This window comes from Tetrao urogallus, assembly GCF_951394365.1.
Source record: "Tetrao urogallus genome assembly, chromosome: 2".
NCBI lineage: Eukaryota > Metazoa > Chordata > Aves > Galliformes > Phasianidae > Tetrao > Tetrao urogallus.
In genome coordinates, this window is record NC_136814.1 from 30,420,613 (window position 1) to 30,440,489 (window position 19,877).

Genomic DNA, 19,877 nt, shown 5'->3' on the forward strand with positions numbered 1-19,877 from the left:
TGTCCAGTTCTGAGTATCTGTATTTTCACCACTGCCTTCGAAAGTGCAAAACCAGACTGTGGCACGTGGATTGTTCTAGCCCATGTTCTGGCCCAAAGTCATCATAAACCTTTCGTTGCCTGGAAGCCCTTAACTTTGCTTCCCTGGCATTGTCCTGCTGGGAGAAGTTCAGAGATCTCAGGGTCTTCTTGATCTTAACCGCTCAAAACATCAGAGGCTGCTTAGCTTGAGGCCAGCCTTACATGTCACTGAGCAAAGAGACACATAATTGCAGTGGGTAGGGACCTGCCTCAGGACAGGGTAGTATCTGCAAGGCACTGACTCAGAGTGCTGGAGAGCAAGGAAAAGACAAGACTAAGTGCAAGGGCAAGATGGGAAGAGTAAGCTGATTCTCTAATTGAAAGAAGCCAAGTGTTTGTGCAGCTGGGAGCAGGGGAGGAGTCAAGGGGAGTTTCCCTAGGAAAAATGGTGTTGGAATAAACTAGCCTTAAGGGGCCTTTAATGTCATTGCATTCTGGCCTTTGGGAAGGAAGGGTCTCCACTGCAAGCCAGAAAAAGAGCAGTAAGATCCCTGGTTGCAAACTTCTAGGGTATCTGGAGAGGTCAAAGTTCCCTGGCTGTTCTAGGAAGAAGGAAGGGTTATGTTAGTGCAGAGGGTACCACTTCTGCAGCTCACAAGCAAGTCTATGTCTGGAGGGCAAAGGGGAAAGGAACCCAAATAACACAACTTCACAAGAATGTTTCCATTTTATTCTAAATTGTATACATGAGACTGAGCCTCAGATTAGGAGTCACTGATTCTTCAGTGAGGAGTAAAGCCCTCTGTAATCTCAAAGGGAAGCTTTGGAGGGCAACAGTGCCCCACCAGCCAGGCTCACATGGCCCTAAGCACCAGTTCGCTTTTCCCTACTATAAGAAAGGCCATGCTTCCATTCCTGAGATACACAGTCATTGTCAGCAGGAGGCAATGACCCCTCCTCTCACTTCAGCAGCTCCTGGCCCTGCAGGGATGGAGCTGCCAGCTGAAGCAAGAGGAAAGGCAGACACAGACCCAGAAGGACTGCCTGACCTCAGCCCCAGAAGGAGGTCACTGCTGCCCACTGTGTAGCAGGCGCTGAAACAAGGAGCCGTCCCTTTTGCTTAGGCAGGCAGGTGAGTCCAGCTCCACCACTCTTCCAGCCTGCATCACTAACACACGATCCGAGTCCAAGATGGTGTTCAGCCTGTGGACAGCAGACACCAGGACACATTAGTGGAGCTGAGGAGGAAGAACTCTACCCACTGCTTTACCTGCTGTCAAGAACAGGCCCAAGACATGCCCAGCACTAATATTCACAGAGCCTCTCCTTATGCACTCCGAGGCATGCTACAGTCCAGTTCACCAGGCAACTTCTGTCCACCGCTGAAATACAAGATGTTTCCATCCTCACAGCAGAGTTATTGAGTTGCTTCTGTTTGCCCATCCAATTAATGGCTCACTCAAAACCGAATGGTGTGGAACAACCACAGATACAGAATCCCATCATTATTTCTCCCTCCTTAGTGCTCTACCCAATCTCAGTTCTAGTGGAAAAGAGGCTGGGGCCATTTCCAACCCAGTCTTGCTTTACCTTCTGTCACTCCCTCCTCTGTTGGTTCTCCTCAGTAATTGTCTCTTTCAAAGAGAGCTTGACCACACCCCAAACACACACCTCAGCCCACAGTGTGCTTACTTTTCTACTCTAGCTCTGCATTATCTCCCTAGCATTCAAATCCTATTCCCATCTCCTACCTCCTTATCTAATCCACTTAACAAGACCCACTCAATTCCCTTGCAAGGTCTGGCCCACCCTGCCTGTTATCCACCACTCCCACTTGACAACACCCCCTGTCACCTGCTTGCCTGATTTTTATTTTTGTGGTAAACCCGGTGCTGGGAAGCATTTCCCTTTAAAACACCCTACATACTACTGCATGACTTTCCTCCAAATTCTCTTCCATTTGGCAACAGTGGGAGCATTCAGGGCAGAGACCACTGCTTACCCATCCCTTCTCAGTATCCACAGCATTTGTGTTTTGTGCTCCTCTGTCACTGCTTTGACTCTTACATTAGCTCTCTTGGCTGTGGAGCAAGCACTGCTGCAGTGTACTGTCTGGGGAATGTCTAGCCTGTCAGGGTCAGATGCAGGCTGGAACCAACACTCGGAGGACTGGAAAACAGAATTAACAAGTGCTCTACCTCCCCTGGCCAGAAGCTGCCTGCAGCCCTTCACCTTTGGTTGTCCTGCAGTGCCCTCTACTGAGCCAGAGCCACCTGCTTCACTCATATGTCCAACTGCTGTTTTTGTGTAGGGTATTTCCCCACTGCTCCTTGCCCCATTAGCCAGAACCTCACGCCCAGTTCACCCCCTGGTCCCAGCAGGCAATGCCCAAGAGAGCCATCAGCCATACAGTATTTCCCTCTGCTGTCACCCAGTTTCTAGGTACAGCATTTTAACCGCCTTGTTCTGCTCAACCTTCAGGCATGGGAGGCACAGCCACTGCTTCCTCTGAGGGCATAACACTGCGTCAAAACGAATTTACACATGGAGCGATGGTTTCTCCCTACCTGTGAGCAATGGTCAAAACAGTTTTGTCAGCAAAGCGCTGGCGGATGGTTTGCTGCAGCAGCTGGTCTGTCTTCTGATCCACACTGGCTGTGGCCTCATCAATGCACAACACCTGCCAGGGACAGAGAGAAGGGGACACCCAAACATCACTGAGGAGACCCCAGTCTATGTCAAGGGATAGTGTGACAAGGTAGCACAGGTCATCCATCACCACCACACCCCACTCCTGGAGCACCCTGCCCTGTTGTGCCAACACAGCCATCAGCAACTCACTCCTCGCTTTGATGGAGGCAGGCACTCACCTTGGCCTGCGTCAGGAGGGCTCTTGCCAGACACACCAGCTGCCTCTGACCCACAGATAGACTCTTTCCTCTCTCTCCCAGCTCACTGTCCAATCCACCTGCAGAGGTCAAACTGAGCAGTTATCACATCACGCTCTGTGTAGACAGCTCTCCCAGTCTGCTTTTTTTTCCCCCGCAGCACTCAAAATTCCAATCCCAGTCAGTCCCAAGCCTTTGAAATCAAAGCCTTTCTGCTTGGATGCAAGCAACATCTGCCAGAGACATGAAATGTGCTGCTAGAACCAGGGCTATGGCATCTCTCTGAGGCTCTGCCTGAGCATCCACTGGTGCCTAGGCTGATCAGCAAGATTCTGCCATCCAATCCACCACCTGACTGTTTCTTGATACTAAATCTCTGGGAATGTCACTGGGCTCTCACTGGCGCTAGTGGGGCCTCATCTAACCAATTCCCTACCACATCTACCTGATCCCTTTTCATCAGCTTTCTGACTGGAAGCTTTCTTTCTACTCCCAGTAGCAGGGCCCACCAATCTCTCCACACTGACTCCAGACTCACCTATCTGGGTAACAGCATCCCGCAGGTGGCACTGCTCTAGCACTTCATGGAGTTCAGCATCTGTCCATTTTCCCTGAGGGTCCAAATTCTCTCGGATTGAGCCACTGAATAAAAACGGATCCTGGGGGATGATAGCCAGTCTAGATCTGCAAGCAAAGGATAGCTGAAGGCACATGGGGTAGGTTCTGCAGAAAAGCAATGGCCTCTTCCCCCCCCCCCCCCCCCGGCATGCCTTGGCTGCATATCTTAAAGACACAGAGATAGGGCTTAAGTCACATATTCAACTTGGTTTCCTCAGTACAGGTCTACAGAAACAACAAAGCAACTTATGAGAAACCACTACAGACAAGAGAGTAAGCCTTTTCCTCCTGACTCTTCTTTTTGGTATCCAACCAGTGGCTTCCAGACCCCCTCCACCCAGGCTGGCCCTTGCTCTGCTCAGACCCTCTGTACCTCAGCTCCTCCAAGCCCACCAGCTGGCTGTCAACACCATCCAGGAGAATACGGCCTGCTTTCAGCTCCAGCATGCGGAATAGTGCCAAGAAAAGGGTGGATTTTCCAGATCCTGTGCGACCCACAATCCCCACCTTCTCTCCAGGGTACACTGTGAAACTCACTCCATCAAGTGCATTGGGAAGGCCTGCTCGGTAGGCCAGGATCACTTGCTGGAACTCCACAAGCCCTTGGCTTGGCCAGTCAGCAGCAACCTAAGAGAAGCACCAGAGAAAGACAGAGGATGAATGTGACTGCCATCTTCAGCCCCATCTCCACATAGGCCAAGAGTCACACATCCTTTTGGATAATTGCTTGGCTTTTGAACAGACTGAAGGTGCAGCTCAGATCTGTCTCCTTCTACAACTTTTTTCCCCTCTCACAGTTTAGCCCTAACACCCCCTTCTGCTTTTCCATCCTTTTCCATCACTCTAGCCTTCAACAATTCCTGCCTGAGGTTTATCCTCCTGGGGGTGTATTGGTAAAGGATGAATAACTGAAGCAGATTCTCTGAGTGAGTGTTTCCAACCACTCATTGGAACCTTTTGACCTTCCCCAGGAAGAAACCACAAGGCACAGGGCCAGCAGATGGGCTGATCCCTGAAAACATACTTAAGGTTTTACCTGGACCAGTTTATCCTGGGGCTCCATGGGGATGTCTGTGGTATATTCCTCTGTCCGCTCCACGCTCACCATCATGGTTTCTGTTGTAGTGAAGCTGGAAATGAGGCCTGAGAGCAGGTTTGTAACAGACAGCGCATATGAGAGTGCCAGACCCACAAGTCCTGAGAGGACAAAAGCATACACAAGGATGTTAATGGCAGGGAAGGAGCTGGGATCTTGGAAGGACAAAGAAAAAACAACACAAAAGAAAAGAGAGAAGCCAGCACTCTGGAGTCTGGGATCTCACTGTTGCACAGGGATGTGTAAAAGCAGCAACAGGAGCCAAAGCATCACAATGTGGGCAACATACAGAGTGACAAGGAGCAGGAACTCTGGATTTTACTCTGGTATACAGAGACATGCAACTCTGGGCTGAGAGGAATCCCTGGACCACAGTCTCAGGGAGGCAAAGAAAAACCCCGACAGCCTACCTGGATTTCCTATCTGCTTCTGGTGCTGGATGATGGCAATTCCTGCAATAGCTGTAATCACAGCAACTCCAATCATTTGCAAGCGAATGTCCAGCCACTGCATTGCTGTGTTGCTGGCAAAGAGGCAGCGTTGATTGTGTTCTAGGCGCAGCTCATTCTCCAACTCAAACCTGGTGGAAGCATAACAGAAGTTCATAAAGGCTGTGCACCACTCAGCCCTCATTGCTACTGCCCAAAATCATGGGCATTCCTACCACCATGTAACTAGCTCCATGTTAGGATGACCCTGATCTATAAAGCCAAAACTCTGCCTCTCTAGGTGCTCTTTCCTTCCACTCACCTTTGTGTGGCCCGCATGGCTCTAATGCTGCTCAGTCCTGAGAGAGTCTCTGAGAAATGAGTGTAAATGGGAGACAGGGTGACACTGTAAAGACGCTTGAGTTCCCGGGATGTGCGCCGGTAATAGCGTTGGATGGAGAAGTAAATAGCAGCCAGAGGAAGTAAGACCAGGCCAATCCAAGGGAGACCGTAAGTGATTATCACCAGCATGCCCAAAAGCCCATACATGTTAGCCAAGAAAATGTTAAGGATAAATGGCAAGCTGTCATCCACACAGTACAGATCTGAGGAGAAGCGGTTCAGGATCCGGCCTGTTGGTGTGGTGTCAAAGAAGGTGACTGTGGCCTGGCAACAGAGGATTGAGAAAGCAAGTCAGCCAGAGGCAGCTAATCAGTTCATCAGATAAACACAGCAGAAATCTACTTCTCACACCCTTACTCCAAACTATTAAAAACACACCAGTGCAGAATGACTTGCAAGAACTCTGTACTGTATTTTCAGACCATTACCTTTATAACTCTCTGGAGCAGTCGTTTGTGAATGACAATGGCAGCACGGATAGTGCCATAGGCAAATAGGAAGGCCCGAAAAATGGTGAAGAGAGAGTTGGCCCCTGCAATGCCCCCATAAACTGCCAGGTAGAAATTCACATCCACCGAAGCATTGGAAGGGACTGGGGCTGTGTTCAGAACTTGAATCGGGGAGCTAGAACAGAGAAGGAGGAAGATTATGAACCTGCTTAGGTCCCCATAGCAGTAAAGTTACACTCAGGGCATCAGAACTGAAAAGCAGACTTGAGGGAAAATTGGGATACTTGAGCCGGATACTCCTCTTTTGCCCTGCTGAGATAAATACTGACTACTTATGCAGCCAGAGGCCTTCCATCAGCCTCTGGTTACAGGCTCTACAGACACCTCATAAATTCCCTGTCTGGCCAGAGATTTCAATTTTTTTTTTTTCCCTTTCTCAAAGCAGTCTTACAGATCCCCTGCCTGCAATGAGATGGTCTCAAGAAGGATACTCACAGGAAATGCACAAAGGCAAAATGAGTAAATGAGTGTGTTTCCTTCAGCATCTCCTGCTCAGCATTCACTTACACAAGCCCAACAACGGAGAAGAGAAGCAGCTTTGTGGAAGGTAGGGAAGCTGAAGAGACCATCACAGATGTATTTGCTGCTTGGGATATGCTGGAGATCCAGTGTGAGAGCCACCAATCTGAGATATTTCTGGATGCTACAGAGAGAGACAGACTGCATAAAGGATTCAATCTTCAAGTCAGCAAACACAAAGCAGAAAAATTGGAAGGGAAGCTGCTGGGAAATTTCAGTTATTGCGACTCAGCCTCATGCAGTCCCTGTCCTCATTCTGCATTGTTACTAGTAGAACAGAAGCAAGAGAACTGCCATGATCTGCAGCAGTGAAAGGAAACTGCTAAACAAACAGACACACAACTACAGCAGCAAATGAGAGGCCAGATCCTTTTTCCTTTTCCCCACATAATTCCCCCCTCATTCCCAACATACTATACTAGTTTGTGGAAAAGGGCTCTTCTTGGTGTGGGGAGAGCGATCAAACCTCTTACTATTTTCTTTCCCTGGACTCCACACAGCCAGGAAAAAAAAGGACAGGAACATTTAAAGAGAGATGTGTTCTTGGATCATTGCCTCACCTTGCATCAGGAGCAGTGAGAGAAGGATAGATAATGCTAAGCAGCTTCCCATTGCCAACCAATATGCCTTGTAGACCTGAAAATCCAGAGCCCCTTCTTTCTTTTCCTCCTCCTTGTGGAGGAGACATTTGTCCTGCGATGATTCTTCTGCCTCTATCTCTATAACTTCTTCCTGGTCCTGCTCATCAGAGTCTGTTGGGACAGAAGGAAACACAAAAGTCAGTGTGACGTTGGTACCTCCTGCAGCTGCTCCTTGATGACAACAGAGCAAGGCCATGAGGAAGATTTATTTCCTCCTCTCTGCCCTTTTGCGATAGGTGCACCAATGCTGGCAGATTCCTATCCAGATCTGAGCCACGAATGGAAAAGCAGATCCAAACACTGTATCAGACCAATAGCAGATAGCCTTCTCTTCCCCTTTGAACACAATACCCATAGATCAGCTCTGCCATAGGTAGTGAGAGCTCTGCTTCAAGGCCAAAAGCCATCAAATATAGGTTCTCTCTGGGTGCTCGGATGATCCGTACTGTCCCAGCCACCCCCAAGCTTGCCAGGTGCAGACCTTTATCATTCCGCCTCTTGTTCATATCCTTGAATTTGGGGACAGATTCCACAAGAGGCAGGATATCAGCTGGTGGGCCTGCAAAGAAACACACGCACATGTTTCAGAGCCTGAGATAAATAGATGATTCTTCCTGATTATTGTTATGAAATGGACCAGGTTTGTTCTCATGACATTTCCTATTTTCTCCCACAGCAACTGCTTTCTTTAAAGTTCTTCTTCATCTATCCCTGCCATGGCCTTCTGTGTTATCATCTTTCTATGTCTATATCTGTGAGTCTGTATGCTCCCTTCCACACAGTCTTCTTCACTCACCTGCAGTGTCCTCAAACTCTTTATCCTTCCTTGTGTTCCCCACTAGTTACTCCTACTCCCTAACGGCCGTCTTTGCTCCAGCCACTCCAAACTGGCACAAATGGGTGCCTATGAAGACAGCCACTGTACCTGTCTTGATTATCCTGCCATTGTCCATCAACAACAAGGCATCGGCCTTCTCCAAAAATTCTGTCCTATGGGTGCAAAGGATTCTGGTCTTGTGTTGGAGAATTCCAAGAATGCACTTCTGCATAAGATGATTAGCTACATCCGCATCAACTGCAGCCAGGGGATCATCAAGAAGGTAAAACTCTTTTTCCTAAGAAAAAGACAAGAGACAAGGATATAGCTGTTGGCCCTGCCTGAGCAGGCAATGCTGGAGAGAAGTGTCTCAGCGTGGCACACTGCCAGAAACTTTAGGCCAGCATGAAGTGGTTTAAGGCATGCAGCCAGAGCACACTGTACATCTGCATGCTTCCAACTTTACAATCAACTTGGCACAAGGCACAGCAGAACTGCTTTGCTATTTACCTGGTAAACAGCCCTGGCAAGGGCTATTCGAGCCTTCTGACCCCCACTGAGTGTCACACCATTTTCACCCACCTCTGTCTGGTCACCTGCAGGTAAGACCTGAAACATTCAAGGAAATCTGTTTAAAAAGGATAGGAAACCACTGTGGACTAAAGATGAGAACACTGAGATCCCTCTCCTGACTCTGTCAGCAACTCTTTGGATGATAACTTACAAAACAATGAAACAATGCAACAATACATACAGTGGTTCTGCAGGCAACTGGCAAGCTTGGCAATATTCATGCCACTAGACTCTTATATTCCAAAATAGGTGGCCACATATAAACTACCCACTGAGTGACTTCTGGTCCGAGACAACTCCAGAACTGTGCCCAAGGTTTATCTGGGAAAGCAATAGCTGTGCCTACAACAGAATAATGCCAGGGCCCGTTCCCAGCTTAGCAGGAAGAAAAAAAAAAAAAAAAACACTAAATTTCAGCAGCCAGAAATACTTCCCATAGGCATAGGCTACCACTTGTCAAATAAATACCTTGCCCTTGTACAGTACTCACTGCTTCTCCTGAAGCAAATAGGAGCTTCTAGTACCTGGCACTTCAGAAATTCACTGTCTAGGTTATAAACTCAGAAGAGGAGGCTAGCTTCTCACCAGGTCTAACAGCAAATTTATTGGCTAATATAGCCACGAGCTTCAAACGTATAATACATGCATTATTGATGGAAGGACTCAGCATCTCTGATCCAAAAAAGCATCAGCTGCTGACAGATTCTGTTGAAAAACCTGGCAGTCAATGTTCTGATAGAATATCTTTCATCAGAATCAAGAGTTTTTGGCTTAGCACCAAGGAAACCATCCAAAGTGCTAACGGAGCGATCTCACATCTTAAAGAAAACTGGTGCTGAGTACAATCTCGGACTGCTAATCATAGTAAAGCTGAGTGACTGTGACACCAGAAAAGCAGGTTAAAGCCTGCAAGAATGAGAACTCCTCCCAGTGAATATCAGGCAGAATGTATGGCTGAGGAAGCCCAAGAAGTTTTGCAGTTCGGGCACTCACATTCAGGTCCTCAGAGAGGGCACAGGCCTCTACCACCTCCTCATACAGCCTGGCATCATATTGTCGCCCAAAAAGGATGTTTTCACGGACAGTGGCAAATTGGATCCAAGGCTCCTGTGTGGCCAGGCCAAATCCTTGCTCCAGGTCACAAATATATACTTGCCCACCTTGTCTGCAACACACCAGAGATAAGCAGAAAGACAGCAAAGGTAAACTGTCAGTAGATCAAAATGACCAAGAAATACAAGTAGCACTCAATGGTCCCCTCCTGCCATGGTGTGGGAGGACTAGGCAAGGAGAAGTCTTAATATTACTTACTTAATGAGTTCTCCAGTGATAGCTGCAAGCAGAGAGCTCTTTCCAGATCCAACCTTCCCAACAACTCCCAGGAGCATTCCCTGTAAAGGGAATTGAAAAGGACCAACCTGATATGTTAATACACAGCACAGACTTCCTCCAGTCCATCTCAACTCTGAGAGACATTATATGTGTCCTGTACCACTGAGCCAAGAGAAAATCTTCACATGTAGCTCGTAAAACCAGGAAAATGTGCCACTCTAGTGCCATCTTTGTTTCCTCCTGCATTCCTGCTCACCTTTCTCACTGAGAGGTTCTCAATGTGCAGTTGCAGACTGCCAGTAGATAAGGGCTGGCTGGTGCTTCCTTGTATGGCTGGCACCCATGAAAAATCTGCACCTCTTATATCTATGGCAGAAGCTGTTCCTGAAGTGCTACCTACAAGGAAGAAGTAGCATTACAGTGAGAATGCCATAGGGCAACAAGAACCTGGCATCATGAATACTATCAGCTTGGCTCCCAAATGCAAGAGGCAGAAACAGAGCATGGCCAGAATGCCCTGAACCCAACCTCAAAATAAGAAAGACACTTGCTTACTGACTTGTCCTTAAACTTACACCTCATTTTCTCCAATCCTCCGTTCTCCAACTCCCAGAGAACACACAGGCTGACCTGCTGGCTCTCAGTGAGACACTGTGAGGATAATCTGGTTTTATTGTTGAAGGTGAAACAATGGCAGAGAACTAGCATAAGGCAAGGAAGGAGAAAAATGGAACTGTGATGACTCAGGAGAGGTACTCATGCCTTCTTGCCAAGGCAAAATTGGGGTTTTTGATGGCTTCATTATCAGAAGACTTTGGATGGAGGAGGGAGCAGCTTCTTTTAAAGGCACACTAGCGGTGGGATTCTTTGAGGACAAGCAATGGCCTATGTTTGGTAAAGAAAAATGTTGTAGCCTTGTATTCTGTTTTTACAGAAATGAAGTGCCAGTACTCTGACAACTTGAGTGGTGAGTCATGGTGTGACAGATGGCTGCCCTCCAGCGCTGCCTTTCACACCTCAGCTCTCTGCTCCAAATGTCTCCTGCCCAGGGTCCCAACCCTGCCAGCATCCTTTGCCATTACCTAGGGCATAATAAGCTTCCAAATCCTGGTCCATGAGTTCAAGGAAACGCTGAATTCGATCCAGGGAAACTTTGGCTTCCAAAGTCCCATTCAACACCCATGGGAAGCTGTTGAGGGGGAGAATGAGCATCCCCACAAGGGCCAATGCTGTGAACACCTGCATGGGTAAGAAAACAACCATGAACCAAAGGCAGTACCTCCTCTGCATCTTGTATTCTCCAAACGGCTTCAAGAGTGAGAGACAAAAAAGCTATGGAGAGACACAGGGTGAGATCATTTCCTAGAAAAGATGTCTCAGGGATGCAGTCCCACTGCAGACTGTCCTCTGCAAGAGACAAATTTGAAGCTCTACTACCTACAGTGAGCAGTGCTGTCAATTGGGACCTCCTCCTTCACTCACCTTTGTGGCAGTGAGTTGGTGACCCATCAGGACATAGGTGATAAAGATGACAATGGAGACAACAACCGGCAGTGCTGCCCACAGATAAACACACACAGCATCCAAGTACTTGATGGCTCGCAACTTCTGCAGCTCTTTAGCTCGGCAGGCATTTATCCTGGTGCTGAAGTGCTTCTCCCAGGCATAAAACTTGATAACACGGATGCCACTTAGGAACTCCGTCATTAGCTGCAGGCATAGAGAAAAAGCACACAATATCTGCTTAACACACCAAATGCCAGTTAGGCATCTGGGCTGTGCTCAGGTTTGCATTTGACTCCTGCTTAAGGGCCAGGCTACAGATACCAGGAGCCATTTTTTGCTAACAGAAATATAAACTCAAGTGGCAGCTGCTGAGAACTTTGCTCTCATTCATTCCACCAGCTTGCTCAGCTACCTGTGCCTGAAAGGCTCACGAAAAGACAAAATACTATACAACTTCCCAGTTAGCCTGCGTCCAAAGCCAAGCAGGCTCACATCTAACAGCTCAGGTATCCCTGCAACATGTTCCCCTTTCACTCTTGCTCTCACATCAGCATGAACAGAGCAAGCTGAAATATGCCTGTGCCTGACATGAAAGGCAAGAAAGATGCCTAGCAAACTCATCTTGAAAGACCTGGAAGAGGTCCAACACATCCTGTACTACTACATGCATCTTCTGTCAGGAAGATAAATATTTCAGTAGTTCCAAACAGCTGTGGAAAAGCTGACTGAGGGTGCCAAACTAGAGTGAAATAAAACCACCACATCCACAATCACTGCATTTGTCCAGACTGCAAGATACCTCAACTACTGACAGCATTACCGAAGTAATGGGATGGAAGCATCTCTAAAGGAAGCAATCTTCTGCATGCAGAAGAGGAACCTTGCAAAGGAACTTCAGTTTGCCCAGAGGGCAAAACAAGCATTAGAGATTCACTATCTTGCGGGTGGGGAATGTACTTTACACTGAAACACTTTCGAACCCTCTAGCACTTTTCCCAACACTGATTATTCAGTACAGCCTCTTGAAATGCACATCAAGTAGCTAAAAAGCCAATGTTCCAGGGACAAATGGGGAGAAAACCTAACAACAAATTCATAAAGCCACCACCTTCCCCTCACCTTGACCCGTGTATCCTTGTGCTTCAGCATCTCTGTGTTGCTCATCATGATGCGGTTGGCTATGACCTTGTTGATGGGCACAAGCAGTAGTGCCAGGGCCAGGCCTCCCAGAAAGGCTACACCCACTTGCTGGTAGAGAAGATAGAGCGTAATGGCAAACTGGAAGGGCAGGCTCCACACCTCGTGGAAGCTGAGACAGAAGTTGACCAACCTACTGGTGTCTGTGCTCATGAAGTTGACGATTTCACCCACAGTGAAGCGGGAAAGGCTGGTGCTGCCAACACGCAGAGCCTTGCGGTAAATGGCAGAGATGACAGCAGCTCGCACCATCAGCATCACCTTCTGCACCTCGTAGCTGAACTGGTTCCGTAAAAGCGCACCCACAAAGGAGCCAGCAAAGAGCCCAAGAGCATAGAGCACTCCGTGGCTCAAGGGCTCCTGCTGTGACTCCATGAAGTTCACCAGCAGGTTCAGAAGCAGAGGGCCTGAGAAGCCGAGCAGGCTACCAGCCAGCTTGAGAAATCCCAGGGAGTAGAAACGAAGCCCAAATGCTGCATGAAGCACTGAGAGGAGTCGCACGGCCTCCTGGGCATGGTGCGACCTGTCCAGGGCATTGCTACTGCCACTGTCTCCAGCAATGATTGGGCTAGTAAGAGACACTGTCTCCTCCTCTACTTGGTGCACAGTTGCTTTCTTCTGCCAGCAGGCATAGAATTGATCGCACACCCTGGCAGCCTGAAGCTTTCGAGGAAGCAGACAGACATCTTGTGGTTGGTTCAGCTTCCACTGATAGCCACGTTTCATAAGAGGGTTCATCCAAGCATAAAAGAAGCGTGAGAGCCAGCTCTCACCATCTTCTGCCACTCCCTGCTGATCTGACACTGAGATCCCAGGCTCTGAAATGAGCTGATCCTGCTGCCAGGAGCTGTTGATGGAGAGGAATTCATGCCTATCAGCAGCAGGTAAGAGATAGCTAATCACATACGTCAGCAGAGAGGCCAGCTTCAGACAGAGAATGGTGAACCTGGAGGAGACAGCAGGGTGGGCAGGAGACCAAGCTGTCCCACTTTGGCAATACCACACCAGTGTGATGAGGAGGGAAGGCAGCGGTAAGAGAGCGAGGAGAGCCAGGGCTGCAGGGCCCCTAGCAGAGCCGTGAATGGACCTGCAGAGCATGATGAGTGCGAGGCCATGAGTGAGCCACGTCAGTGCAGTAATGCCACTGGCTAACACTTCCAGGTATACAGGGCCCAGCTCCTGCTGAGAAATGGCGGCTGGGATTATATCAGCAAGGAGCAAGCCAGCAAGTACAAATGACATGGCAATTCTGCATCTCCAGCCTCGCCTGTGAGACATCCCAGAGCCAGATCTAGAGGAGGAAAGAGCAGATAAAATCTTCACAGTTGATATTCCATCATGTCTCAGTCAGCACTCACCTTTCTTCCTCTGCTCATCCTTCCTTCATCCATTCATTCTTACTTCACCTCTTTTTATTCAGTTCCCTAGATATCTAACTTAGGCTGTGGACATTGATGAACTAGATCAGGTCAATAAAAACCAATATCTGATCAATACCAGAGGTTCAGATGCTATAGAAAATAACTTTTCTCTGCACAAATTTGTTTGCAAACTGATATTTTGTGGTCAAATGAGGCTCCATCCTTGAGGATTAACAGAAAAGTATATTTAACCTTTGGATGATCAAATTCTGTTAGATTTCCCTCATACTTGTGATACTTTCTCCGGAACAATTATCTTCTCAAATCTGCTTTCAATAATGCTGCCTAAGTAAAGTCCAATCTCAGTTGCTTAGCAAAAGATTTCATTATTATTTGGGGCCTTTCAGTATCAGTGAACATTGACATACTTACAAATTCATGATAACAGTAAACAGGAAAACTATTTTTGATTTAGCTGAACTCTTTATTACCTCACATACATCTTCCATGCCACCTCGTATTTAGATCCCTGTCAAGAAAACTTCCAGTTTTCACAACCCTCATTCACTGAAATTCTTTTCACTTTTCTCTGTTATTTTATTCTCAATACCCTCTGTTCTTTCTGGATACCTTTCTGCAAAGGATCAATCAGAGCTAAACACAGTACTTGGAATTAGGACAGATACTGACAAATGTAACGGCATCATAACATTGTGTCTTTCTCTAATGACATATGTGGTACATTCCAGGAGAACTAATTTCCAGCCCTTCCATCCTGCCTCCAGTCCTGCCTAATAATCAAGTGCCAGACAAGTGAGTTGTCATACCTTGGAGTGCCAAGGAAGCAGGCGCTGACCGCAGCAAGGATCACATGAGGAAACACATTCAATGCCAGCTGATTAAAGCAATGGCCAACTCTGCCATGAACCCACACAGGGAGTGGATCTTCTGGGCTGGTCCCACACAAACCAGCCAGGATGTTTTCCATCCTTCAGTGGGAACTGAACACGAGAGATGGAGCTCCTGAGGTTGAAAAGAGCAAACAGCATGAGGCACGGGACAAGCACAGCCCCGCTCAGGGTGGACTGTGATAAGGAATGAACATAGGACCAGAAACAGCTTCCTGGATCAGGCAGTCCAGGGCTATTGCACACCTGGTGTCTTATCAGCTGCCCTGCAAACCAAGCAAGCTCCAGCTGGAGCTACGCTGCCTCCTGCAGCCACCCCACAGCCTCACTGCTCTGGGAATGCTGTACTTGCTGCACCGCCAGGTCGAGCGCTTGCTTGGCCAGCTCATCCTGCCAAATTAACATCAGGAAACAGTGGCATGCTTGTATCCCGCCTCAAAATACCTTGAGCTGCTTAAACTACCACATACCAGTTATACTTCTACACATCCTCAAAGGGGTGCGGACAAAGGTGCTCCTTAAAGCAGCACGTAACGCCACGCACCCTCCAGCTCACACAAGCGTGCCGGCGGGCTGGAAAGCGGCAGAATTCGGGGGCTCCGCGCTGTGCTTTGCAGACTGAAATACACGCGAACCGTTTCGAGCCTTACACCGTCCGACCAAACTCAGCCGAGCACCGAGTCTTCCGGGCCTCCCCCGGCCCGCACCAACGCCGCTCCGAGGCAGGCAGCTCCCCCGAGGGGCCGGCATAGCGACGCGCTGCTGCCGCCGCATGCCCAACTTTGACCCCTACCCCCCGCCGTACCTCGGCAAGGCTCGGCCCTCCCCCGGCTCCGTGCTGCCCACGTGGAAGAGAGAGGCAAGGAGAGCCTCGCGCGCCCCCTTGCGGTCCGGAGGACGCGCTGCTACCGCTGACTTCGCAGCAGGTGCTCGAGATACTCAATTTCCCCAAACCGTCCCTCAGTACTCCCTCTTACCAGGGAAAATTAGCGCATCTCTGACAATAATTCATCACCGGTAGCCAATTTTACTTTCAACTCACAGCTCTTCAGAAAGGCAATAAAGCATTCTCTGAGCTAGCAAGCGTTATCAGCAGGGTGCTGAGGTAGCAGAATGCCACTGACATTCCTGTCCCGGAACACAGAGCAATCTGGCCAGAGGAGTTAGGCAGCAGAGATAAGAGCACGTACTTGGAGGACACAGTACTCTCTAATGATAGTTTCCTGGAAAGAAGTATGAGGAGACAAAGACGTAGCAGCTGGCATCACCACAAGGATTTCTGCTGTGGGTTTATGAAGAAGGACAAAGCATGAGAAGACCCATCTGAGTGTCTGCCATCCCTACAGGAATCCCATACAAGTTCAGAAACTCCTTCCATGCCACACTGTTCTCTAATCTTCTTGCCATGTGAGAAAAGATTTTTTTTTTCTTTTGGTCAAGCTTTACTGGCTCTCTGTCCTCTCTGCAGATTTCAGGACCCTCTGGTCTCTGTATCCATCACATCAGAAAACTGGCTTCTGCATGGAGACTGAAGTCAGTGCTGACATACGGCTCCTGCTCACAGATGCACAGACTTAGCTGGAATGAAGACTGTCCTATAAAGCAGCACAAGGCAACATTCACTCTAGTATTCATTACTGAGAGTTTTTATTGCTTTAGAACATACAAATCCAAAGAGGGACAAAAATTTCTGCTCTGGTTCAGATCAACTTCTTGACATAGCACTATTTTCCTAAATGTCTGTACAACATTGTTTAATTTTTGTTTTTGAGGATTCTTATTTCTTAAGGTCCTTAAAGTGTCAGAGTTGCAAGGTTGCCTTTTCATGTCCAAGCAAGATACTAATCTGTACTGGTTAGGTACCTTTGGTCAAGCTGTGGATCCTCCCAAAGGCCATTTAGAGGTTTCTAGAATAAACTTTTCTGTAGAGGCCTTGATAATTAGTTTACATCCTCTGCAGTCAAGGAAGCTTCCCTTCAAAAAATGAAATAAGCACGTTCTCAAGACAGCAAATAGAGACACAAGAGGCTGAAGCATGAGCTGCACCCAAGTGAAACTTTCAGATTTCACAGTTCAAACATCTTATTTTAATTTCAAATTAAAAAAATAAATAATAACAAACTTTTGTAAGACACCAAACAAGTCCTCAGATACCAGGAAAAAGGATCATATTCTCTCCTTTGAATTTTTCCACCTGGGCTGAAAGACTATCAGCTTTCAGATGCCTCTGAGAATACTAATCCACCCCAACTAATCTGAAATCACTGGTGCCTGCTCTGCCTAAGCACATTTAAGTAGAAGCAAAACCAGAATCTAAACATTCCTCCTTTTCATGCTTCCTTTCAGCTATTTCACCTTCCTGAATACTGCTATGTGTTGGACTTGCTTAAAATATGTATGTGGAATATAGGCCTGTGGGTGTACTGCTCACAAGTACTTCGTGCTCTATGGAGATACACCTGACATATGTGATTATCAAATAACCACAGCATTCAAACAAACAAGTCAGGCTTAATAACCCTCCCCACAGGCCAACATAGTCCAGATTTTATTAACTGTATATTAGTCAGTTTTTCCAACCATCTAGATTGAATATTTACAGTGAAGAAAAATAATTTGGCCAATAGAGACTATCCCCACACCTTTTCTTATGAGTTCATTCTGTAACAGATTATTTAACACATTATTAACCTTTCCCAGGACTTGAGTCAGAGAAAGAGCATAGGCTCCATATTTATTCCACTACCCAGCTAAAAGTAAATACTGAACTGAAACAGAAGCCAGTCTAGACAAGCCTTAAATCCAGAAATACCAACCTTGTGATTATAGACGTAAAATCTCTGAAAACAAGTTATCTATTTGGATGCTTTTTCTGTGCTTGCAGCCAGGACTTCTGTATCAGCTGAACTATCTTCAAATTCCATGACATAGGTTGATTTGGTTCAGACCAAAATCTTCCAGGAATGGGTTACTTTGCCTGGACACGAAGATAGAACATACCTATTTCACACTGCTTTCCAAGGGAAAAATTAATGCAAAGTTCAAAAGACAGAGTAATATTATCCACTACAATTTCTCAAAAGGAAATATTCACAGAACTGCCTCTCTTCTTAGTAGTAACTCAGAATTTTAGCATTAGAGGAAGTGCTGTACGGCTGCCTCACAGACCTATATCTATTCTCAGCTCAAACAAATGAAGGCAAAAAACAGTAATTAAGATATGTCTTTCTCTACATTGTTTTTTACTTGCGGCCTAATCTGAATTAACATCAGTTCTGACTTGTTTACTCATTCATACACTGCTACTGCTGACTTTTCTTACTCTGTTGTTTCACTTCTCAATGTCATTTGCTCCTGTGACTTTGAGGCTTCACAAGAATTCAGACACCTTATTACCTCAACTTTGCCCTCAGCATCCAATTAGCTAGCACCTCACCAAGCAACAGCTAATTGCAAGTTCCTCTAACCAAGATGAGTTCTATAACTCCAAATCGCAGTTTGGGAGCTGAACTGGTAGCAGAGCAGACTGGTACCTCCTTTATCCAGTATGGGTCTGGACCATTCATCACAGAGTACTACAAACCTTTAAGAAGCAGGTCAACTCTGCTCAACTTTTGCCCTGAATGCTTTCTCTTGCAAAGAGCTGAGAACTTCAAATTTCCTCTGACCCAAACTTCAGCATTAATCTTAATTTAACTGAATCCTACCATGGGTGCCCAGTCTCCTTAAAAACTTGCTTCACTGAGGCACATGACTGTAAAGTGACACTACAGTAAATACAGAATGAGTTCAGAAGGTGTAAGGTTACATTCAGTAAAATATGAGGGTGCTATAAAACATTATTAAGCACAAGTCATGCATTACCCACCAATCAATGGATTTTTCTCGTTTGAACTTGTTTTTAATGCCATAGTGAATATCCTGTTTACTTTTTTCCCTTCTCTCCATTCTTCCCTTAAGCAGCTTACTTGCTAACTTGAAGTTTTAGTGAAATTCTTGACCAGTTTGTGGCATCTGGATTCCTTCAAGGTCCAAACAGCATTTAAATCTATCACTATAAACCACCAGGCTGCTCTTTAGAGCTCTTTTGGATACGAGGTCAAAAGCAAGCTAGCAAATATTTTAATGTTTTAGAATTATGCAAAGTTTATTAAATATTATACGTGAAAAATTGTACCAAAGCCTGATAGAAACAAAAAATGACACTTTACTGGGCTTCTTGGTTATTTATTTACCTTTGACTGTTTTGAAACTAAAGTTAAAAGCATTTTTTTTTTTTAAACTGATGTAAAGAAAGCAACAGTACAGAAAAGGTGTCCAAAAGCAAATAAGTACTTTTTCTTTTTTTTTTTTTTAAGCTATTTTCACTATTTCAGTTAACGCAACTGAATGCTTGACACAGACACTCAACACTGAGGCAAGAAGGCTTGCTATTTCTTTCAACGAAGAATCAGAATGTATCTGAGACAACAGTATACTCCTTATAGTAAGTAACTAGTTTTATATTATGTCATCCAAACAGAAGAGAGATCTCCAAATATACATCAGCTCTGTAGTTATCAGGAAGAACAACCTTGTGTCTCTTCAAGTATAATGATGTTTGCTGCTTAGGGGTACTCAGCTGGAAGAAGTTCAGCATTAATTACCTCTACTACCATTATGCCCTCCTTGCACAGGAGGCAGACTTGCAGTACCCTGGGAATCTTCAAAGAAATCTATATCCCAAGACACCTGTAATCCAATTAAGGTCACAAATTAAACATTATCAACCATAGGAGAGAAGGAAAGGAGCAAATAACAGTAATGCAAAGTAATAGCTTCCGCTATTGATTGGCATTAACTGAGCATATTTCCTTAGTGTGGTGGTTCAACTGTCCCCCACCTTTATAATAGGCCTCTCCATGCTTGGTGCAATTCCTTTCCTTACACAACAAGCCAGTCTTGGCAATAAAATGTGAAAGGTAGAGGACCAGCACATGAAGGCATTCCTTGTGCCTGGCCCCTGCTATCCTGTAAACTGCAATAAGCAGCAGATGACAGTGCAAAGGCATCCCCTTACTAT

The 19,877-nt window shown here is 46.5% G+C and overlaps 1 protein-coding gene across 1 annotated transcript; it reads right to left on the reverse strand.

Moving 5' to 3' along the window:
* Positions 1-1,087: 1,087 nt before the first annotated feature.
* ABCC10 (ATP binding cassette subfamily C member 10) lies at positions 1,088-14,895 on the reverse strand (the record flags this gene model as incomplete). Its single annotated transcript, XM_079532762.1, has 21 exons — positions 1,088-1,223; positions 2,588-2,700; positions 2,891-2,988; positions 3,447-3,592; positions 3,900-4,153; positions 4,563-4,723; positions 5,033-5,202; positions 5,373-5,716; positions 5,881-6,076; positions 6,469-6,604; positions 7,041-7,232; positions 7,603-7,680; positions 8,047-8,236; positions 8,449-8,547; positions 9,505-9,676; positions 9,823-9,902; positions 10,100-10,239; positions 10,926-11,082; positions 11,326-11,553; positions 12,469-13,837; positions 14,735-14,895. 21 exons carry the CDS (start codon positions 14,893-14,895, stop codon positions 1,088-1,090), a joined length of 4,620 nt encoding a protein of 1,539 aa, XP_079388888.1.
* Positions 14,896-19,877: the final 4,982 nt, after the last annotated feature.